General features: G+C 34.2%; 3 protein-coding genes across 5 annotated transcripts in view; 2 read left to right on the top strand and 1 right to left on the bottom strand.

The window, feature by feature from the left end:
• LOC118439600 (trypsin-1) overlaps positions 1-8377 on the top strand; it is an 18271-nt gene extending 9894 nt beyond the window's left edge. Inside the window, exons 3-5 of the mRNA XM_035861332.2 lie at positions 3549-3853; positions 5135-5286; positions 8061-8377. Coding sequence (XP_035717225.2) covers positions 3549-3853; positions 5135-5286; positions 8061-8231 — 628 coding nt within the window. The 3' untranslated portion in view covers positions 8232-8377. The remainder of the gene's footprint in view (positions 1-3548; positions 3854-5134; positions 5287-8060) is intronic.
• A 901-nt stretch (positions 8378-9278) lies between these two features.
• Positions 9279-10687, bottom strand: mRpS11 (mitochondrial ribosomal protein S11). The gene is made up of 5 exons (XM_035861333.2): positions 10385-10687; positions 10129-10256; positions 9957-10057; positions 9770-9835; positions 9279-9598 (listed from the first exon to the last, which is right to left on the bottom strand). Exons 1-5 carry the CDS (start codon positions 10612-10614, stop codon positions 9491-9493), a joined length of 633 nt encoding a protein of 210 aa, XP_035717226.2. The 5' UTR covers positions 10615-10687; the 3' UTR covers positions 9279-9490.
• A 1116-nt stretch (positions 10688-11803) lies between these two features.
• dpr12 (defective proboscis extension response 12) overlaps positions 11804-24561 on the top strand; it is a 193429-nt gene continuing 180671 nt past the window's right edge. The window contains exon 1 of one of the 3 annotated variants that reach the window (XM_035861578.2): positions 11804-11890. The gene's annotated coding sequence lies outside the window, so the exon portion shown is untranslated. Of the gene's footprint in view, positions 11891-18738; positions 20481-24561 lie in introns of those variants that run through there. The other 2 variants (XM_035861579.2, XM_035861575.2) reach the window with 2 other exon arrangements.

The raw sequence follows: 24561 nt of genomic DNA, 5'->3' as shown, positions 1-24561 counted from the left end.
TATATATTTTTAATACTCGTTGCATTTATACTATTCTAATACATATATTATTCTAATACATTATATATGTGGAATGATATGAATTTAGACGTCATATTAATCAAATTCATAGCATCAACAGAACTTTATTTTTGTTAGAATAAACGTACGCAATCCTCAAAAAAAAAAAAAAAATGAAATAAATATTGAAATTGAGTATCACTTATCAATATTGCCCGCAGTAATAGAAGTATTAAACATTCGATCAATATCAACGTTTATACAAAAATATAAATCAAACTTGATATTATTGATCTGAAATTCGTATAAATAGGCAGATTCACTATTAAATTCATAGACGGATCGTTCGCCATGTTTGTCGAGTAAAAGTACACATTGGTATTAAAAATTAACGATAATTTGATATTTCATGCTAAAAAGAAATCTTAAGTGTCGGCTATAAAAGGACAGTCACATCATTTGACTAACAAACCGAAAAAAAAAAAACTATTTTCAAATGCAATTTGAGTATTGGCATAATTAAATTCATGTATATGAATGGAACTGAAAAAATGTCAGAATTAAAAACGAAAAAGAGAGGGAGGGAGAAAGAAAGAGAGAGAGAAAATGATAAATAAAAAATGAAAAGTGCGAGAAGAAAAAAAAGGAAAAGAATAAAAGAAAATTCATACCATGGTAAATATTTTAATCAAGTGGGTTACGACATCAATGAAGGAAAAGGGCCGCGGATCTGGTGAAAGGTAAACCATATAATCCGTGGTTCATGGAACAATAGCAGAAGAGAAACAGGCGGGAGGATACGAAGAGTCCATTAAGACAGCTTTGCGAAATACAACGACGACGAGGAAGAAGACGAGAAAGGAAAACGAGTCCTGGAGAAAAGCTTAGAAAGCTTCGTCTTGAAAGAGAATATATATACATAGAGATAGAGAGAAAGTGAGTTTCCAGAATGGGCGTCCGTGCGTTTAAGGAGATAGTGTCGTAATTTTGTTAATTATTCGGAGGTAGGGTAAACCGATTAATTAAGTGAAGCCACTGTAGCGACTCTTAGTGGGAGAAGCCGAGACGAAGATGCGTCGCTCGCAACATCGTCGTCGTCGTCGTCGTCGTCGTCTTCTTCTTCTTCTTCTTCTTCTTACTACGCCTGAAATCCCACTTAAATAATTGCGAACGTCCAAGGGAAGATTTTTCTTACGACACAAAGACTAGTTTTTTTCCTTTCTCAATCTTTCCCTCTTTCTCTCTTGATTACACTTCCCTTTTGAAGACACGGAGAAAGTCCTTTTGCAATCAAGAACAAACGACTCGGGTTTAATTTTCATGATAATTATCAGACCACATGCCTGACCGATATGTCACATATCGACATTGATTACATATTGGCATCATTGATGTACTAACAGTATGTATTACATATATACGTACATATATCTCACTCTTTGCGTTTCACGTTACTAATACATTAGAACGTTGATGTAAATCTATAGTATACAAACATCGTCAATTAATAACCTTCTCACAGGAGTGACTTGAGCGCATTCTCCTTCGATAGAGGTATAGAACGTATTCACGAGTCGATCGACCGCGATATTAGGTGTGTGCGTTCGAACTACGATAATCGACTACAATTGGTGGGGGAGAAGAAATTATTCATGTATAACTAACACATATTCCTGATCTACGTTTAAACGAACTTATACATTTTATGCAACAAGAATCGAACTTCTATTATTTTTTCTACAAAGATCTCCTCTGAAAATAACTTCTCTTTGTAACAATCTCGATATTAATATTTTTCTTTTTACGCTAACGATCGATTGGAAAGTAGTGGTAATTAAAGAAACAAAAAAAGAAACGATAAAAAACAATGGAAAAAAAAAACAGAAAGGAAAAGAAAAGAAGAGAAAGCGTAATTAGGTCAAGAAGGAAATAAGTAACCATCAGCTAGCGGCGAAGTCGCATTATCTTTATAATGGATTATACCGGATTATTAATTTCGTAGCCGTTCCACCGCTTAATCTTTTCCACTTCAATTCCTTTTACGTCCCGCACTAAAGCCCACTCCGATCTCTCTCCAATTTTTTTAATGGAGTATCTTCCATTGAATAAATTGGAAAGAAAATTGAATAAACTTATAGTAAGGGTGATGGTAAAGTGGAGGGGAGGGTTTGACTTCCGCTCGAAAGCGCGACGAAAAATTGTAATAAAGGCTCGGCATGCTTGGCATAGAAGAAAATGAAAAAGAGGAAGTGAATAAGAAGGATAAGAATAGCTGAGATGGAATAGAATCGTTTCTCGTAAATTCGCGTAATAACGTTCCTCGCCCGAAGGAAAGTTTTGCGATCGCGGTAAACTAGTCTAAATTTGTTTCAAATAACAACTAAAATCACCCAAAGAGATATAGATAAATAAAGAGAGAGAGAGAGAGAGAGAGAGAGAGAGAGAGAGAGAGAGAGAGAGAGATGAAGGTGAACACTTTGAATGAGTATCGCTAATATTCGAGATAAAATTACGAAAGCATGCGCGAACGCGCACATTGCTCTCTCTTTCTCTCTCTCTCTCTCTCTCTCTCTCACTCTCTCTCTCTCTCTCTTTGGGTCCACCTACCATAGTTAAGCTTCGTTAAGCTCAAAAACGACGCTGAAAACGACGACGAACGACGTTCCTGGTGGATGGAAGGGGATTAATTAAAATACAAGTATCGTGACGAGTTTCCGTACGGTTACTCGATCCTTTTCCTCTCTTTCTCTCTCTCTCTCTCTCTCTCTCTCTCTCTCTCTTTCTCTCTTTCTCTCTTTCTCTTCCTATCTTTCTATCTCATTTCTACTTTTACCTCGATAGGAAAAAGATTTGTGATATATAACGAAGAGAAAAAGTTCTGACTTGCAGAAAAGTGATTATCTGTGTAATCTATACATATACGATACGTGTACATTATTTTCCACATGCGTGATACGAAGTATTGTAGAAAGTACATATATAATGAAATTAAAAAGAGTATTGTACGTGTATTTTACATGAATAGAGTATATGGAAAAATTGTAATTAACTTACATGCAATTTATATATATATATATATATATATATATATATATATATATATATATATGTATATATGTATATATGTGTGTAGAGTAATTCCACGAATGATGGCCCACTTTTTTCTAGAGCTTCAATACATTGTACATTTAATCGATATTAAAAAAAAATATATATATATATATATATATTTGTAAAAATAGATACTTGAAATATTACACGAGTAATAACTATGAGAAACATTAAACGAGTAAGTTATTATATATGTAATATCAAAATAAAACTAAAAAAAAAAAAAAATTCATAGATAAAGAGAGAGAGAGAGAGAGAAAGAAAGACCACCTGGAATTATTCTGTATATGTATGTTCATGTATATAATAAAATGAAATGATCACTGTATAAACGTAAAATATAAGAAACAAAAAAATATTAAAATAAATAAAGTAAATAAATGAGAAGATAGGGAAAGAGAAATGAACAGTTGGATCAACTAAGATTCGATTTTCAGGGGTACATCGACAATTCCGATACGTCAATTACGAGTGACCCTCGGCGAGTATGACTTGAAAGGCCCGGAAACGCCGGCGGCGAGAGAGGAAAGTGTCATTAACGCGGTGATGCATCCCGGTCACAGGTGTGGCCGATACGTCGACGACATTGCCCTGTTAGAATTGTCGAGGCCGATTACCTGGTCGGAAAGCGTGAAACCCGTCTGTTTGCCAGCGGCATCGGGAAAGCCAGGGTATAGAGCTTTTGGTGGTGAGAACGCAGTAGCCGCTGGTTGGGGTTGGCTTGGTGAAGACAGATCTAGATGTGAGTTAGTTATCATATTGAAAAATTATTTCATTTATAAATTAGTTTAAACGTTTCGATTATGAGTTATTTTCAAAGATTGAACAAACATAGAATATTTGCTTTTCCTTATCTCAATTTACGTAAATAAATCATAGAGAGAACGAAATATTGATAAAAGATTACTCACAAATATATCTTGATAAAATATTCTTCTTTTTTTTTTTTTTTTTTTTTTTTATAAGAAAAGAAAAAAGTAAATATATAAATGTACAGGGAATCGATGTCATTTTAGAAAAGAGACGAAAACTACGTGAATTGATTTTATTTTACGAAAATTTTAATAAAACGAATAGCGCGTTAGGTCGAAGTCACGAGTGGAATGTTTCGCTCGTTTAAAAGCTCTCTGATAGGGTAAGGATGGAAGGTCGTGAGTCGAGGAAGTTACGAGAAAGTAAGTGTAAAAGAGAGAGAGAGAAAGAGAGAGAGAGAGAGAGAGAGAGAGAGAGAGAGATGAGGGGGGAATAGAAGAGAAGGAAGTAGAAACGGTAATGACGACGCGTCCACGGCACGAGGAAGATATCAAAATGTACTTTAGAGTTTTGTCTGCAGTGGAAGCAAGTACCTTCCTAAATTCTGCGTTCGAGTTACATCTTACGAAGTTCTTGCTTACTTATCGGAGTCAAAGGAACTCAGAACACGTTTGCGAACGTTCCGAGGTAACTTTACTCGAAGAAAGACAGAGAAACGGAAATAGAGAGAGAAAGAGAGAGAGAGAGAGAAAGAGAGAAAGAGAGAGAAAGAGAGAAAGACTGAGAGAAAGAGAAAGATAGAGTTTGTTCCACTATATTCACAGTATTCTCAAGAAGATACGGAAATGTCAATACTCTCGAAAGGTAGTCGGACGTTGCAACAATCGGTATACTTAACGAAACGTATAGGTAACATAGTATATAGATATATTCAGTGCCATGTAAACTTGATTCGTAACGAGAGGAAATCCTCGAGCGATAGAAATAGGATGATGATTTCTCTAGTTAAAATTACAGAGCCACATATATATATATATATATTCGTCTTGATGTTAAATTTCACGCGTCACGAAATTTCTATTCCAATTTATTCATTCTATTCAAGCGGAAAACTTTGAAAAGACTGAAAATTGGAAAGATAAGAAAGGTGAAAATAATTCTAACGCGTCGAATAAAGTTCTCGTATATATATCTACTGCATAAGTACTTAGATATATTCACGTTGAACAAGTCAAGCTACATGTCGGAACGTTACGTTGTTATCTTGCAGACAAAAGAGCGGACGTGATGCAGAAAGTAAGCGTTCGAGTGGTAGAGAACAGCATTTGCCGAGAATGGTACGCCAGTCAAGGAAAGTCCACGCGCGTAGAATCGCAACAAATGTGTGCTGGTCATCAGGAGGGTGGTCGAGACACTTGTTGGGTAAGTAACTGTTTCACCTTTACAATTCACTTATCATTGTATATTTAGAAAAAAACAAAAAAAAAAAAAAAGGACAAAGTCGAGCTGCCATGCACGAAATTTGATTTTCGTTCTAAGAAATTTGTATTCTTATGAAGGAAAAATTATAAGCAAAAGACAAAAGTTGTCATGAAAGGGAAAAAAAAAATAATAATAATAATTGATTAATAATAATTTTAAAGTAATGGATTCATTTACGTAGCTTCATCAGACACAATTGATCCTGTGTTTGCTAGTTAAGAATAATTTCCAAACATTTCTAATATCTAATTTATCGTCGTCGAACAAAAAAAAAAAAAGAAAAAAGAAAGAAAACAGTTCAGAAAAATTCGATAAATATAAGAGAGGAGAGATTCTCGTACGTGCGTGATTAGCAGAGAATTCAGAACAATTCGCACGAACGAATGGGAAGAGCCGCGTCCGATAATTGCTTAGCCGCAAAACGGAGAGTCCCAGAAGGACAACGACATATGTGCGGTACTGGTAGAGAACATTGACAAACGTTATTGACGAAATGATGCACTTTGGCACGGCTTTATCATTATTTCTTTCCTATTTCGTACGGATTAATAAGAATAAAAATGTAGTACTTATGTAATAGACGTTCCACTTTTGCCATGTGTCATCTCGAAAGTTTCTTCTCGTAGTTGCTATTAATGTTGCGATATCATCGAGCAACAAAAAGACGATAATAAACAAAGTAAAAGAAAGAAAGAAAGAAATAGAAGAAAAAAAGAAAAAAAAACGGATAAAAGAGAAAAAGTTGAAAAAAAGAAAAAAGTAGAAGAAAAGAAAAAAAGAAAAACAAGAAAGAACATTAGCGTTATCATTGGCGAGAATTTATTTTCTACAATTTAACATCGTTGGGTGAGTCGTCGAGCGTACGTAATTCGCGGTAGAAATAATCGTTCGTAATATGAATACGAGTTAATTTACGTGAAACTTTCGCACTTACGAGTTAACGCGATCGTTTGTATCACTCGGTAAACATTTAGAATATCTATGCTTTCTATGTGCCTCTCTCTCTCTCTCTCTCTCTCTCTCTCTCTCTCTCTCTCTTTCTCTTTCTCTCTCTCTCTCTTTCTTTTTGTCTTTTCATTTCAAGAGAATAGAATAATAGCTTGTAATTAAGTTCACACCAAAGACGAAACGCTATATCAAAGTTCGTTCTTGAAATAGAATACTCAAAGGATATCTACGTGCCTTTGAAGGGGATCATACCTTTTCAAAAAATAATGAATTCTTTCGAATGTTTCACTAAACAATCTATAATATCAATGTGCCATGTTACATATGGGAATATATAAATACATATATACGAATATACACATAATCGTTGCAACACTTAATCAAAAAGCTTTTGACCCAATCAGAGACACGTGGAGAACCGCTTTGCAATTAACGCCGATGGCTTTTGCGGTCTCGTAACATTGTGAAATTATTTCGATAGGAACGCGTGCCTGGTGATCATCGATTCTTCGTAGGGGCAAAAAAAAAAAAGCATAAATACTCGTCCATTTTATATGACAATTTGTCAAGGGGAAAAAAATCGTAAAAGGAAAATCCATGGATATGTAGCACAAATATATATATATATATATATATATATATATATATATATATATATATTTTTTTTTTCTTCTTTTTTTTCCCCTTGCTAAACGCATCGCTTCAGAAATTGGCTGATTCATTTTGTTTTTCCACACTCTCGTTATCCATGAGCATATACCACAATAAGGTACGCGCTATTTTTATCCAAAATATGAACGTGACCCATTTACGATAAATTGACTCGATCTAGTATATGAACTTTTCGAGTTTCAATAGATATTAAATGATATTTTTTTTTCTCCCCCAAAGAATATTGAAATTCTATACTCGTGACGTGTGTGTCGTCGTATTAGTTCGGGATCGATCAATATTGATTATGACAGTTATCTCTGATGTTCAAGCTCAAACGAAAAGAAGAGAAATTTGAGAAAGATATTACCATAACGATACGGTATATAAATATGTATATTATATTCGTTCGAATAAAAAATAAGAAGAAAACATATAATGATCTAACATATAATAAAATTCGATCGATACATTGTCCTTCCTTCTTTTTATTCTCTTTTTTCATTCACTCATTTATATGGTTTTTAAAATGAATGTCTTAAATGTGTATTCATTCTTTATGAAAATAAAGAGAAAAAGATTAAGAAAATAATCAAATTGAAATGGGAAAAGTGGATACAATAATAGCATTATATGCGCGAGCATTTTTACTTGATACAATGTTTTTCTTTTGATCCAATCATCTCTTTAATAAAAGAAAAAGACGAAGTACACGAATTGAATCACGGAGCTTTGATTCGACATCAAAGAAAAGTAAAAGCCAGATATCTGTATAGTATTATATTTTCTTGTCCGTATAAAAGCTTTGTTTTCTATCTATCTGTATAGAAAAAGGAGAAAAAAGAGAGAGAGAGAGAGAGAGAGGGGGCGAGGGGTGATGAAGAGAGAAATAAAGAAAGATAAAGAGAGTGAAAAAGTAAGAGAGTAAAAAACAAAATTGCACTGAATTTAAAATAAAGAAGAAGATCTAATGATCTGAAAATACATAGATATTAAAGATGAATTAATTCGTAAAAGAATGTTTTATAAAATGTAAAATCGATTACTTTTCAAAATAAATAAATGAAAAAAAAATAAATATATGAAAATTATACGAAACATATATTTTTTTTCAGGCTGACAGTGGTGGTCCTCTTATGGTCGGAAATCATCCTGATAGTAATACGATGGTCATAGGTGTAGTTTCCTCTGGAGTTGGTTGTGCCAGACCACGTCTTCCTGGTATTTACACAAGAGTCTCTGAATACGTACCCTGGATCACGCAACAAATCACATTAAAACGATAATCCTGAATATGCGAGAAATCATCGACGTTATTCTTGATCTTTATCATTTTCTTTATCATGCATTGAAACCGATTAGATAATTGACTAATCTACTCGATACTTTTATTCATCATTATTCAGATTATTGAATCCGATAGACAAAATTTGACATGTGTATTTGTTCCTAATAATTCATAAGATATGATGATTTCATTACCTGTAATTACATATATATATATATATATATATATATATATATATATATATATATATATGTATGTATTATGAACACTGAGTATAATGCGTGAAATGCTTAGAATAATACAATGTTTTGTTAAGAGTTACTTTGTCGTGCTCTAGTCAATAATATAATAAGCTACAATGAGTATTATAAATTATTAGAATATTGTAAATAGTATTAGACGATTATATAATTTATATTATATATTATAAAACAATGCCAAATATTTATAGAACGTTAATAAAGACGAAGTTATTAATCTGTAAACGAGAAGTTCACACATCCCCCTTATATATGTACCAATTCAGTTGGTAGGATGTAGACAATACCGTCAATAAATCAGCGCAATAAACGCACCTAATAGATGAACATTAATTGTTGCATATAACTTTCGTTGAAAGTTTATAGTTAAGGATAGAAACGCTTAATTACAGAATATAGGTTACAATATCCCAAGGGCACTTTAACCTATGTAGGTCAAACTCCCTTGTGGGGTTGTATACGCTTTTCCAGTTTATAGTAAGACTCTTGAGATTTGAATAATCGATTATTCGTAAATCCATAACAAGAAATATTTTTACGCTTATATATAAGATCGTAATCTAATATCACATCGTGATGAAATCCATAAACCGGTTTTTTTCTTTTTTTTTTTTTTTTTTTTTTTTATACAATTATTTCCAAATTAAAAGAGAATAAAAATTGAAAATTTTCTTTTTTCTACGCGTACCATTGACAAATTATTTCTTCAACTTACTTAGTTTCTCAATGTCGAATTGAAAACTTTTATTAAATTTTATTTAATAATAACATAATAAAATGTTCAGAATTATTATCGGATTTGAAATCTTCAAAGAAATGAAAAAATATTTCTATGAAAAGTACGTAACTCGAAAATTATATTGTATTATGAAATTAGCAATTTCGATACAATGATATAAATATGAAGTTCTAATTTCAAGTAAATGTACATATAATTGTTAAATTATAATAATAAGATGACTTTTAAAAGACGCCGTTCTAGATGTATAGGATATAATTATATTCTCCTTGGCTTTCTTGGTCTTTGTGGACACCACGAAACTCTTGTACTATCTGTGATTGATATTATTTCTATTCCTGATAATTGAAGACCTTTCAAAGCAGCCTAAAATATAAAAGAATTCGTATAAATAATAATCTACGATATTATTTAAATAATTATTTATTTATATTTGACTTTAAACATTTTATTTTATTAAAAGTGTTAATTTATAATATTCTATTATCGACATATCATACAATAGATTTAAAATATATTTTATCATAATATATTTACCATTCTACCAGAGCCTAATCCACCTACACGTACTCTGATTACTGGTGTACATTTATTTCGAATTGTCTGAAAAATATATAATATTTCATAGATCCACGTGTTAGTTAGAACATGGAAACGTTTATATATGCTTCTATGCTTCTCTAAAAGTTAGAACGTAGAAGTTATGAATAAAAATCATACGTACTTCGCTGAAACTAATTGCCGTTTGTTGTGCTGCGACATTAGTACCCTTTCTAGTATTTTTAAAACCTTCTCTACCTGCAGAATGTACTGCTAGTACCTTTCCTATAAATATATAATAATATGTAAATATATTTATAACAATACTTTATTGAAATTGGAGTTATTAAAATTACCTTGATAATCTGTCAAAGATAGAATAGTATTGTTATGAGTTGCTTTTATATTAACAATTGGTAATTCCTTATATGGTATACCTTTAAAAATCCAATTTGGTGTGTCTTCTTCAGGGAATAGTTTTGTTCTAAAAAAATATACATACAACTCTTAAATTGATTATATTAAAATCTATGTATAAACTACAATGTATATAACTAATTTTCTTAACATAGAAATAATATGTTTTATAAAAATGTTTTTACATTTACTCACTGGTCTAAACTATGAACTGAACCTTCTACTTCTCCTTCAACTAAATTATATTTGTTACTACCAACTCTAACTTTGTCATTTGCACCTCTTATCTCTTTTGTATTAAAAGAGGTTATGTGAAGATTTCTTAAGGTTTTTACAAACGAATATTTTGAATTAATCGTATTGTTAATTAACAATTTTTTCCCAGTACATGATAATATTCTTAATGATAAAAGTGTATTCATCATTATAAAATTTGTAACTTATATTATTTGCAACAATAAATCAACGTATAGGTTACGTATATGCCAACTACGTATATATATATATATCATAGGGTATAATATATAACTGATAATGCGCATGCGTTTACTTGTGATACAATGTAAATCCTTCCTAAAGTTTTCAAATTTACAACTATGATAATCAAAGGTATATTCAAATTTATCAGACATATATAGAAAATATTAATTATAAAATAATACTTAATTTCCTATTAGAAAAATTTATATTATAAAAATGTAAATAGAAAGAAAAAAATGAACGACCAATAGGAATGCAGAAGGTAACTCTTTCGTTACATAAAAATTTCACTTAACATATCTTGCTTCGACAAATGTAGTGTACGATTCTTAAAATTAATAAAACATTTTATATTAACTATAATACTTGAGAAAGAACATATTGTACTTTTTGTTTTAACTAAAAAAAAAACAAAATTTATTTCATTTCTCTTAGGATGTATTTCGTTCAGCGAACTCTAGCGGATATCAAAATTACGATTTCTACATTATCGACATTATTTCTTTCAACTTTGTCATTGATAGAATTCAAATCTTTCTACATTTATCGATAGAATTAATACTACCGCGTCATTGAATGTACACAATGATAGATCGAAAAAGTCGTAGACTTTTGAGAATCATTGATGAATGCGTGCACAGATCGTTAAACAGATCACGATAATATCAATTTCAACGTAGTATCGATTTAAATATTTAACATCGTACGCAATTGATTATTAAAATAATCTCATACAATGATGCATTTATATTATATCGTACGATTTATTCCATTTCATATTTCCATTATAATAGAAATCTATATATGTAACTTGATTAAAAAATCTTTTATCAGTTGTCAGCAGAAAAGGTAGCGGTTATAAGTACTCAGCGAAAAAAAAAAAATAAAAAAAAAAAAAAAGAAGAAGATGAAAAAAAGAAAATAGAAAACAAGAAAAAAGAGAAGACAACAAAAAATCTAATGAAAAAGAGAGAATGGAGTATTCGTCACGTGCCATCGAGTTGTGAGACGAAAGTAAAAGACTAAAGCAAGCACGACATTCAGGTCTCGTTCTCCGTCAATGTCAGGCTAAAGCAACGAGTAGTTTTCCACTTAACAAATTAACGACGTTGACTCGGTAGTTTGTAGAAGACTTTCGGCTCGACATTCACGGGCATAGATATCGTTTTGTGCAAGCTCGCCGTCCTGTCTCTCAACGTTATTTCTTCGTTTATTCGTAAGGTACGCATGATTTAATAACAAAAGACCCTCTCATTTAGGTTTCTTATTATCAAGCTTTCTCCGAAACCATTAATGGATTATAAGAAGACCTTCGAAAAGCTTTACGCGAAGAGCTTTACGTAGAATGAAAGACAGAAAGAGAAAAAGAAAGAGAGAGAGAGAGAGAGAGAGAGAGAGAGAGAGAGAGAATGAAGAGTTTCAAAAATCGTTTTTTTCAACGATGAAACAGTCGCTTTCATATTTTTTTTTTTTTCCTTTTTTTTCCTCCCTTTTCGAAGACTTGTAGCGCAGCAGAGATGAGATTCGCCGCGCTTTTTAATGAATCGCGTTCATATCCTCCCCTTCTTCTACCTCCCTTTTTCTCGTCCCTTCAATGAATATTTATTAGGAGATTTTAAATCCGTCTTAACTTTGCAATTTCAACGCTTATCTATCGCACTTCGTAATATTGTATTAAAAGTACAAAAAAAGAAATAAAGGAAGATGATGAAAGACAAAGAATAGAAATTATTTTCTATCGATTGTTATCGCGTTTACCGTTTAAATCATAAAAGAACAAACAAATAATTGTTTAGAAATGCGTTTTTTCCATTCATGTCAACGAGCTATCGTATTGGAGTTCTTACAATGGAATCAGAGGATATTTTTTTTTATTATTGCCGAGATATAATAATAATAATAATAATAAAAACAACAACAACAACAACAACAACAACAACAACAACAACAACAACAACAACAACAACAACAACAACAACAACAACAACAACAACAACAACAACAACAACAACAACAACAACAACAACAACAACAATAATAATAATAATAATAATAATAATAATAATAATAATAATAATAATAATAATAATAATAATAATAATAATAATAATAATAATAATAGAATAATAAATATAATAAATAAATAAAATAATAATGATAATGATAAAATATAGTAAAAGAAAACAATTTTTGTATTGTGAGTGAAGAAGGTATCGCGAATGAAACAAAGAAGGATTTACGATTCAAGAAAAGCCATGAGAATAGCATTCGTTTCGCTTTCAATTTACCAGTTACGATCGCGTACGTGCGAAACATAAAGTTTCAGTTGGCTCGTATACGTAATACTTTTATACATACCACAATATACAAGTAAATTGTTTACAATGATTACACAGATGATATTCATTCCTTCGTAATGTGCTACTTTTTAATTTTATTTCTTTAGATTCTCTAATGGTTTAAAAAAAAATATAATTATTTTCAAATTAAATATATATATATATATTTAATTTGTAAATATATATATATATATATTTAATTTGTAAATATATATATATATATATATATATATATATATATATATATACATACATATGTAGGTGATCAAGAAAAATAATATTTTTCAACCATCAACCGACGGACGAGTTTACACGAGCCAATTAAAAAATATATGAAAGCTCTCGTTAATTTTTCCTTTTTCCTACCTTGTACGTAACACGTAACCAATTAATTACTGACGTTCGTTAAATCGATCGGAGCGATTTTACAAGAAACGAAAAATGAGGAATAAAAAAAAAAAGAAAAGTAAAAAATGAAAAACCAAAAGAAAGAATAAAGTAAGAATATACAAGTAATCCTGTAGCGTCTAGCAGGAGATTAGAAATGTCGAGTATGTGAAGCGGACAGACAGACAGAGACAAATGGAGAAAGGAAACGGCGAAAAAAAAAAAGAAAAAACGTAGGGTTTGCCCAAGCTATGGCAAAAGTTCTTCTACAGGGTGGTAGGGTTCAGGGGATAAGGGGATATGCGTCTGTTAACGAGAAAGGTCGATATGGTATAGGCCGATGGGGAAAGAAAAACTGTCGTTTCACGATGCAAAACGAAACAAGACCGAAGCCGTGGAAATGGAATAGGCATGAGGTTGAAAAGGAGGAAGAGGAATAAGGAAAAAGAGGTAAGAGAGGACAACGGAGGAGGATCGCGAGGCGGCAATCCTGGGAAAGTCAGCTACTATTCGAGCCACTCGAGTTCGGTTTATCCAAAGGGACGATATCGAGTATCCGCTGTGCCACGTCCGATTTAAGCTTGCAGCATCCCCTTCTACATATCTCTCTCTCTCTCTCTCTCTCTCTCTCTCTTTCTTCTTTTCTTTTTTTTTTATTTCTTTCATTCTTCGACTATCTCGTTCTCCCGATATTTCTTAAAGTACCATTATGTACTCTACCTTCGGCCCTCTACTCTTTTTCCTCCTTCCCACCCTCTTCTCATCCTATCTTTCTTCTTCACCCTCTTTCTATCCTTTCTTATTCCGTTACATCCGTTTCTTCGAATTCAAGCCATACGCGTTTACTCTGCTCCAGGCAGTGCTCTTCCTCTTTCCTCATTGGTCAGGAAGTAAGATAGGATGAAGAAGAGAAAGACGTAGAAAAAGGAAAGGAGAGAACAAATAAGGATATCGGATTCTTCTTACTCTTAAGCCGATCCTTCTTTCGATCTTCTCCGATTTCTCTCTTTTTCTTTCTTTTCTTTGACATTTCTTTTCTTATTCTTTTTTTTCATTTTTTGTCCTCCTTTTTTTATCTCTTTCTCTCTTCAATTTTCAAGTATATACTTCGAAAGCAAAGTAAATTAAAGGTAAAAGCAGCAAAGAACTGTTAGAAGCCTGAAAAAGGAATCTGAAAATATTCTTACGATCTTTATTTTACTTTTCACGTACACTTTTTCTTTTAAATCCTTTTCGATTTTTTAATTCTCCGTAGTATTTTTATTGTCAAAAAATTTGCGCGAAATTAGAAAACGAAAGGTACTTTCAATTCTTCTCGAAAGAGTAACGACGCGTTAAACGATTTCGAAATAACGATGTCGCCATTTCTCGTCGTACCGTTCAAATTTTTAGCGTTCTCGGGGTCTACCTTGTGTCAACTCGTTTGAAACGCGAAAGGTTATTGCAAATAACGAGCTACGAAGAGGAAGAGACGCGTATAACGCACATCGATGTTTGCACGAGCTTCATCCTCATCGGTTACCGTAACGACGTTTGCATGTCCTTTTATTCTGTGTAACGATAAAAATAATTGTAATAGTAATAGTAATAGTAATAGTAATAGTAATAGTAATAGTAATAGTAATAGTAATGGTAGTACTAATAATAGTAATAATAATACTAATAATAATAATAATAATAATAATAATAATAATAAAGTTAATATCGTTAACACAAATTTCTCATTCGTATAAGAAACGAAATAGAATTAACGAAGAGAGATCTCGTTTTACTTACAGTCTGATTAAAAAAGTACAAGCAGTGTTTTTGCGTGAAAAAAAAAAATGACCGAATTCCTCATGATAATATGAATGATGGAAGATGTCATGCGATTATAACTTGAAACACGGAATATATATATATATAATATTACGAACATATATCGAACTGATGTATTTTACGATACGAGAAATTAATGAAGTTAATGACATTTACGATATCGAAATTGAATTCAAAGATACATATAATAAATATAAGAAAGAGAATAAATATATAAAAATTGATTTGCTAGAATCTTATTCTTTTTTGTTTTCCTCGACTTTTTAAGAAACAATACAGCGCATTTCGTTAAAACACTATGTCGAACGAAATCAGGAATAATCTATACTACCAAAAAGTAATCCACTTGACGATAAATAGGGAGTTAGGTCGCATTAAATGTGTATCATTTACGTAAGCGTATAATTTTCAACGGTTCAAAATTGGTGTCATCGATCAAATGAACACGAACGATAAATTATGTGGTAGATAGGATAGGCAGGTAGATAAGTGGACAGATAGGTAACTATGAATTATATGTTATTATAACTATTACACAAGTAGTTTTAAATTCGTTCTTTCTCTTTTTCTATCTTCTTGAATTTTACAGATTTATATTTCTTTAAATTTAATGATCTCGTTTTTGAATTTCACGACAGATAAGACGACTTTACCGTCATTTATTTTCACAAATCAATTTAATAGCACGACACTCGAGACATGACATTTTTCTAAAAACAAGATAATTTGAGAGAAAAAAACAAAGAGAGAGGAAGAGAGAGAGAGAGAGGGAGAGAGAGGGAACGCTAAGAAGAAACGATTTCTTTTTTTTTCCTTATTCGTACGAATGAAGACGAACGCGAACCGTTTCAGAAGGAATCGGACGCGACTAACGAAGGGTCGCGTTACTATAGCCTATCCTCTCTGCTTTGTATTGACGAAGGCCATCCTCTTTTTTCTTTTATATATATATATCTGACAATCTCTACGAAAACACGAAGGATTTCACACTAGGAAACGATTCGTTCTCCACAAACGATCTCGCCATCGCGCTTTCTCTCTCTCTCTCTCTCTCTCTCTCTCTCTCTCTCTCTCTCTCTCTCTATGTTTTTTTTCTTTCATTTTTTTTCTTCTTTTTTTCCAAAGACAGATAGTCCAATCGTTACTTTTCTCCCGCACGAGCGCCTCGTTACGCGTCCAATCGTGCCGTCCGGTCTGCCATTCCTAAGACTATAGAGAACTTTTTTAAAGGGCCGAGAAAGAAAAAAGATAAGAGAAAGATTGTAGGGAGATGTGGATTTTACGAGCCGATAGAAATCAACAGTCTTCTTCGTTACTTATTCAGCATTAGTACACATTCACGAGACGCAGACTTCACGAATATTTTACATTCTCTTGCGCCTGTTCGCTTCTCCCTACGTTATTTTCTTTCGATCGTAAAATCACGAATGGAACGATCTTTTTGTGGTCTTTCTCAGGAGATAAAGAAGAAGGAAAGAAGTTGAAGAAGAACAAGAAAAGAATCGGACTCGTAAAGTATTCGCAAAGTTAAATAGATCTTTTCGTATTTTTCTTGTCGACGTGCTTTCTTAATTAATTAACAATTATTACGGAAGAAAAAATATTGACCGTTCATTTTGATTGGCTCGAATAAAATCAATGAAATACCTATTAAAATAACAAATCAAAATTATCTCACATACTTACTTTTCCTTTTTTTAATTCTTCTTTTTAAAAAAAAATATATATATATATATATATATATATATATATATATATTTCATTTTATAGAACGGAGGGGTTTCTCTTTAAAGGAATCACTTGAAATTTTCATCCATCAAGCGTGCGGTGAATTATCCCTCAAAAAATCGAGAAAAGGAAAAAATTATAAAAACAAAAGATTTTAATTTCTTCCATTTCGGAAGCATCGAAATTAAAAGGGAAAAAAGAAAGATGGAGGGAAAGAACCTTTTTCTTTTTTTCTATCCTTATTTATTTTCTTTTTTTTTTTTTTTCCTTTCGATCGTAAACCTTACTCTTATTCACATTTCGCGGTAAACGCAAAATGTAGGCCGCCTTCGAATCGACTCCTAAAAGTAGAGTTTCCCCGAGCGATTCGGCCGATAAAATAATCGATGGTCCTCGTGCATCACACGGAAGGATTCAATTCCATCGATGGCTCGGACTCTTTCAAGCAGCGCTTATTCGAAGAAAAGTGAGTCGGGATCGTCGAAGGATTCGAATCCTCGTTCTTCCTGCCCTACATCTTCGCTTTCTATCTCTCTCTTTCTCTCTCTCTCTCTCTCTCTCTCTCTCTATCTATCTATCTTTCTCTCCCCTTTTCGTACACATACACACACACATACACACATACACGCACTCACACACAAACGTATATTCGCTCACTCGGTCCGTTGTGTTTATCTTAGTCCCTCTCGTGGCTCTTCATCCTGAGCATTCATCTCGGCACAATGGAGCCCTCCGTGCCGTCGGTTCACGTCGAAAAGCGAAATACATTATCCATTTAAAGAATATAACAAATAAATTCAATCTTGAATCGAGCGGAAACCTGGTCTTTCGTTCAGATGATCGTAGGTGTTCAACACCCAAGCAACAAAAGAAAAAAGAAAATAAAGAACAAAAAAGAAAAATATAACAATCGTAAAGAAAATTGTCGAGAGAGTGTGAGAGAAACGGAGAGACAGATGCACAGAGAGAGAGAGACAGAGAGAGAGAGAGAGGGAGAGAGAGAGAGAGAGAGAGAGAGAAGTGAAGAAACGATCGGTGGAAAAGTTTGCGGTGTACGATCTACAAATTCGTCCTTTTTCGACGATTACTTTTACTCAGCACACTTGGAAAGAGGTGATCTGTGAGATCAAGTATTCGATCGGTCGTAGAGATCCTCGATCGTGGCTGACTGAGTGTCGTCTCATTCGAACGAGAAGAGAAAGAAAGAAAGAGAAAGAAAGAGCGAAAGAGAGAGAAAGAGAGAGAGAGAGAGAGAGAGAGAGAGAGAGAAGGTTATCAAGGGAAAGGAGGTGGTAAAAAGTGGGTGGTCGCTGGGCGATCCGCAGGTGTGGGCGACACTCAAGGCTCGTAGCAGACACGATTCTGCTCGGAGGGTCGGTGCTCTCTTTCCCACCCTCCTCTACTTCCCCACCTTCTCTAGCGGCTCTCGTTACCTCCCTCTTTTCTCGTCAAGGGTGGACACGCGCTTGGCCCTCGTTGTCGTCGTCGTCGTCGTCGTCGTCGTCGTCGTCGTCGTCGTCGTCGTCGTTGTTGTCGTCATCGTCACCGTTGTCGTCGTTGTTGTCGTCGTTGTTGTCGTCGTTGCCATTGCCGTCGTCGTCGCCGTCGACGTCGACGTCGTCGTCGTCGTCCCCACGAATTCCAGGGATCAATGCGTCGGTGCAGCAAAACGCCTGCGCCACCCTTCCCACTATTAAATCCCCACCATGAAGAGACTGTCGGCCACGCAGCGCGGCAGCGCCGACAGTAGCAGCCACGGCGGTAGCCACGATCCTCTCGTCGCACTGACGACGTAACTTTCTAAACGGAAGAAGAGGAATCGTATACGACGAGGGATAAATACGAAAACGAAAGAAAGAGAGAAAAATAGAGAGAGAGAGAGAAAGAGAGAGAGAGAGAGAGAGAGAGAGAGAGAGAGAGAGATAAAAAGAAAAAAAATAGAAGGAAATAATCCATTGTCTATTACGATATGCATGTCTCGTATCGAGGCTAGTGCAGTTTAGTCTGTGTTTTCTTAGTCCTCTCGAGCTACACCAAACGTGTACGAGAGAAAGAGAAAAAGAGAGGGAGAGAGGGAGAAAGAAAAGAGAGAAAGAGGGAATAGCGACGACGACCTCGATTCAGTACACCCCCACAGTCACCTCTTTCACATCCCCCCGCGGTTCCACTCAACTTCTATTTCTCTCTCTCCTGCTTGCTTACGCGCGTGCTCCCACTAGGCACTCTCCTCCTCGTCGCTCCAGCGTGCGCGGCGCTCGACCCTCGGAAATTCTGAAAGCGGTTCGCGCCTGTGCAACGCGGGGGTGGCGGGGACCTAAAATCGAGGCGAAAGGAAACTCGGCGGATCCGGCTTAAGGGTTTCTCCTCTCTCCTAGGGCTCCTACGTGCCATCATCGTAGTCATCATCACCGTCACCATCGCCGTCATTGTCGCTGTCATCGTTATCGGCGGCGGCGTCGTCGTTGTTGTTCTCGCCGTCGTCCTCGTCCTCGTTCTCGAAATTTGCGACCGCGTGCGTGCGTGCGTGGATGCGTGCGCGCGTCCTCCCTTTTTCTTTCGGTCGTCCTACTTCCTCTCCTCGTTCTACGATAAAAGTGGATATCTCGCTTCACAGTAGGATTACCGATGCGTTTGGATCTAAGAAGAAGGATCTAGCCTTGTGATAGTTCCCTCTTGCTTTTTTTTTTTTTATTTTTCCTTTCTCTCGAAGTAGAGAGAGAGAGAGAGAGAGAGAGAAGCAAAAGGGAAGAGGAAAAGAGTATTGGGGCGACGCCGACGATACGAGTTACCGTAGCTGTTACATTATCATCCCGAAGAGGTGACACGGTTTACTTCGAGAGTGTTCACCAACGAAAAGTCTCTTCCTTTTTTTTATATTACGAAAGAAAAGGGAGAAAGAAAGGAAGGGAATAGAAAGAGAAGAAGAAAGTTAAACGGGAGAAAAAGAGAAATAGAATAAGGGAAAGAAGAGGAGAAACAAAGTAAGGAAATAAAAGAGAATTTACGATAGAAATAAATCGAGTGGTGTAGTACGTTTTTGGGGTACGTGCGCTAGCCGTGGCCGCGAGTGCAGCGGTGTGACGTGACAGTGTACCTGAAGCAGTGATCGGGGAAGGTCGTGCGTCCTACGTCTCTTTAAGAATATTCCTCGAAAGGATAACAACGTCTAGGATACGTGAGGAACTCATCGTGAATCAATCGTCGTTGTGTCTGAGCCAAAACTCGGATTCGTTAGTTCGTTAGTGTATATCGTATGAAAACAAAAGAGAACAGGATCATCGACGATCCTGGACAACGTCGATGATCGTCATGCGTTCTCGATCGCAGCCCTCGGTCGAGGGTTGAAAAACCGAACTCGAGCGAAAACACGATCTCAGGATTGCGATTTTCTCTTTGCTGTCGCGCGCGCGCGCGCCCACAACGGTGTGTCGGTCGTCGTGGGAATTAAAAAGCGAGTTCGACGATAAATTTATCTTTTCACGACGACGAGCTGGTCCCCCTCAGGAGGACCGACCGTGTACCACGTCATCGAGCTCAAAGTGAGTCTCTCTATCTTTTTTTTTCTCATCTCCTTCTATGATGACGTTTCTATCTGAACTCAATTTCGCGCCCTGTAACGGACTCCCCTTATCTTCTTTACTCCTTCTATTTCTCTTGATTTCTTTCTCTTTTTTTGTTTTCATTTTATCTTCTTTTTCTTTTCTTTTTTTTTCTTCTTCTTCTTTTTCTTCTTCTCACAAATCTCGAATCTTCTTCTCGGCTTTAAAAGGCAAGTCGTGTCCCTTTGGCACACGATATCGAATATTACGAATGATTTTGAATCGCGTACGTTACTCTTGAGTTTCATAGTGATTGAACGACGAAAACGATTCGACCATTCGCCGTTCGCATTTTTTTCAGTACGATCTAACCGATCGTCCAAAATATTTTCAACGATTCTATTCGAACCATCAGCGAATATGTATTTGAACGCTTCGCTTTCTGTACGAACGACTGCTTTTGGCTACAAAGATCTTCGAAATCGTTCTGTAATGTCGAATTTTACGATATAATGTCGATATCATAGCAAGTTTATAGATCTCTAAACGAATTTAACTCTTTCTTGGATCGCTCTATTTTTATGATATTTACGGAGAGTGTCTATATACTTTTATAACTTAGTATATATATATATATATATATGAAATTTTTCTCAAACTCAGAAATCTCGGAGTTGAGTTGATTAAGGGATATAAAAAAATCTCAAAATATTATAATATTATTATTATTAATCGCGTGTTAAGAAATGGAAGAGAGCTTTTATTAGCAACTTCCATATTTTTACGTACAATTTAAATCGTAATTATCTTATTCGATTATAAGATATTAAGTAACTTTTCAACGTTCGCTTTCGGTGTTTCGCATTTTTGAAAAGTTTAAATCATAATCCTCGCTCTCGACGAAAGTAAATGCATACTTTCGATGCAACAGCTTCATCCTCATGCACGAATTATTATCCGAAAATATTAATATTCAAATAAAACGATCCAAGTATCCGTGAACTATCTTTAAATGTTTCGCATCTCTCAACTTTATATTCCTGAAACATTTCTTTATTGCGTTTTAGAACAAACACGTTCTCGCGTGCCACTTTTCCTCTCCTCCCCTACTATATAAACATACACGCACATTGTGTTTTTCGTTTTGTACACAAACCACGTTTCGTTTAACTCGTGACGGAAAAACGTATCAGTAAAATATGGAAAATATTTCGCATACGCGTAAAAAAACAAAAAAATCACCAGATATGATCTTATAACGTTTAAGTGATATATATCAATATACGTATTAATTATTGCGTTAATTTGAAATAGACATTAGTGAAAAAAAAAAACGGATGTACGTGTTAACTGAAATTTTTCGAGTAAAGATTTCGGAAGTAAAAGAGAGACAGAGAGAGAGAGAGAGAGAGAGAGAGAGAGAGAGAGAAAGAAAGAGAGAAATAGAGAGAGAGGAGAAAAAGAGAGAGAAAGAAGGATGTGTAGAATCACAATGTGATCTTTCCTGGAGCCGTTTACTTCCATGCGATCTCCATAATTCATTCTCATTATACTCTGTGCTTATTCTCCTTGCGAGCTGGACTCATTAGATACGTGTACATACTCGTATATATATACCTTTGGTAAGGTACCATCATAGGTAATATTATTTGTGCGTCATGTTACTTCGAGAATATAAATATTTCCTTTCCATATTTTTTCCTAATTTTTCGTAAGATTATCAATGAGTATAAAAATGAGTTTATTCATTTGTTCGTTTCGTTTTTTTTTTCTTTTTTTTTTTTTTGATAAATTCGTTAATATCGTTCCTTGTATGATATTACATGTAGGATTTCTCATGTTAATAAAGTTAAATATAATTAATTATCAAATAATGATATAATATGTAATATGTTTGATATTATGAGGGATCATCGATGATGGGCAATAAATTTTCCTAATTTTCACTGTATCATTAAAATTTCGACGTTAATAATAAATGTAATAATATTATAATAAATTTAAAGGATGAGAAATGTGTAGAAACCAAGTCAGGATGTACTCCTATCAGTTTATGAAAATAATATAGTTAATAATAATGATAATAATATAATTGTAATCATTCTAATGGTAATTATATTAAAGAAATGTTTCCCTTTGACAAAATGTCACGAAACGTTCTCAAACTTTCCTACACGCGTAAGATTAATATACCTAGACATAGTAATGTGCTAGCCAAAAGCACTCGGAACGTCATAAATTTTGGCTGTGCCGGGTGCCGACGAGGTTAAGCCTTCGCCTTGGAGTTGACGCACGATTGATCATGCCATAGGCGTATAGATGTTGTTTGCGTGTCTCGAGTCTTAATGTTTCAACATAGACATGACGCCAACTAAACTTCATCTTGACTATTATCCAACGCGTATATTCCATCGTGGCGACCGAACGTTTGAGAAACTTTCGATACGATGCGTACGTTACAAGAGACATGTCGCTTTATTATAGTCTTTCGTGAAAATGCAGGAGTACACGTGCACGTGACACGCATCCACACACACACAAACACAAAATATACGGGAAGAGACACAATGATGAAAATTATGTCAAGGACGCGTAATCCAGCCCTTTTCTACCTATCTAGGGTGAGCGCGCCCACACACACGTACACATATATATGCGAAGATACACACACAATACAGACGGTATATTTCGTTCGACGCGAAAAGTGTGCCTTCTGCCCACGCATTATTCTTTTGTTTGCTTTATGCTTGACATAGATGATAAAAATGAAATGCTATTCTTTTAAATAGCGCGCGTATATGAGAGAGAGAGAGAGAGAGAGAGAGAGAGAGAGAGAGAGAGAGAGAGAGAGAGAGAGAGAGAATGTCGAGATGCGTCGTATTACGGTTCGTTAAGTAGACAAAGGATACTGATGCTTTTTCCGTGATAGTCAATTATGTGTTCCACTCATTTTTCCCTCTCCCCCTCTTCGTCTCTTATCAAACAAACGGTATTCGAATCGTGTCATGAAAAAAAAAAAAAAAAAAAAAATAGACAGAAAAAGAAAACTGATACGATATTTCGTTATTAATCAATGTCTTCTTTGAATTTACACGGTATTGGTTTTTTTCTTTTTTATTTGGGATATCGTGTAATCATTAAAAAGTGATTTTCCGCAATAGAAACGTGCGAATGTTATTTGTGAGAAAAACATAACATACATTCTACTGACATACATTGGTATTTATCATTCATCCGGATAATAATCCGTGCAAAGTAAATTATGAAATATGAGCCGGAATTAATAATAATAATAATAATAATAATAATAATAATAATAATAATAATAATAATAATAATAATAATAATAATAATAATAATAATAATAATACGATTATACATTATTCCCCGACAATTATACCGCTCGAACGATCACCTGATTTTTGCCACAGAATCGTTTTTATTGAACCTTGAATTGAATTAGGATTCCGTATTGTTAGAAAAAAAAAATTGTATTTTTACAATATACAATGACGGCGGTCGGATATGGTTATTTTATCAGTGGGAAGAATGCCATGTCCTGATGATGAAAGTTATTAATGGAACTTTAATGAATGTTACATTGCACTTCGCTAATATCTGATTTCGTTAATGTGATTCATTACCTTTATCAATCGTATTATTATCATTGGATTAATATTATTGTCATTATAGGTATAACAAATGTACTTTTTTCTTTTTTAATCTTTCATTTACGATCATAAATCAAGATATAAATTAATACAACCTATAGAAGAGCTTGTTGCATTTGGGATTTAAGTTGCATGATCGTAACAACGTCTATTAATCCGTTTCTCATGAATATATCATTAGGTGTATAACTTTTGCAGCTTCTATCGAATCGAATCCGTCATTTTCCTTTTCGTCGTATTATCAAAGGAAAAGGATCGTGTCAGGTGTATCGATCTTTCTTATAAGCTTTTATACATAGAACCTACATATGTCAAAGGACACATCTTTCTTCAGGATCAGAAGGATATACATAGAAGGTTGCAGAAGGGTACCAGGATGCTCGATTTTCGACGTTAATTCTTCGGCGATC

The sequence above is a fragment of the Vespa mandarinia genome, chromosome 2 (genome assembly GCF_050613455.1).
Source record: "Vespa mandarinia isolate Hongniang chromosome 2, ASM5061345v1, whole genome shotgun sequence".
NCBI lineage: Eukaryota > Metazoa > Arthropoda > Insecta > Hymenoptera > Vespidae > Vespa > Vespa mandarinia.
The sequence above is the reverse complement of the archived record's forward strand: the minus strand, read 5'-3'. Positions and strand labels throughout refer to the sequence as shown.

What these genes read in the sequence shown, in the direction of transcription:
- mRpS11 (XM_035861333.2), bottom strand. Translation starts at nt 10,614, where the DNA reads ATGATGAATACACTTTTATCATTAAGAATATTATCATGTACTGGGAAA. An exon ending in TCAGTTCATAGTTTAGACCA is followed by an intron (nt 10,257 to 10,384) that starts GTGAGTAAATGT and finishes ATATTTTTTTAG; the next exon opens with AACAAAACTATTCCCTGAAG. An exon ending in GATTAGGCTCTGGTAGAATG is followed by an intron (nt 9,599 to 9,769) that starts GTAAATATATTA and finishes TTTATATTTTAG; the next exon opens with GCTGCTTTGAAAGGTCTTCA.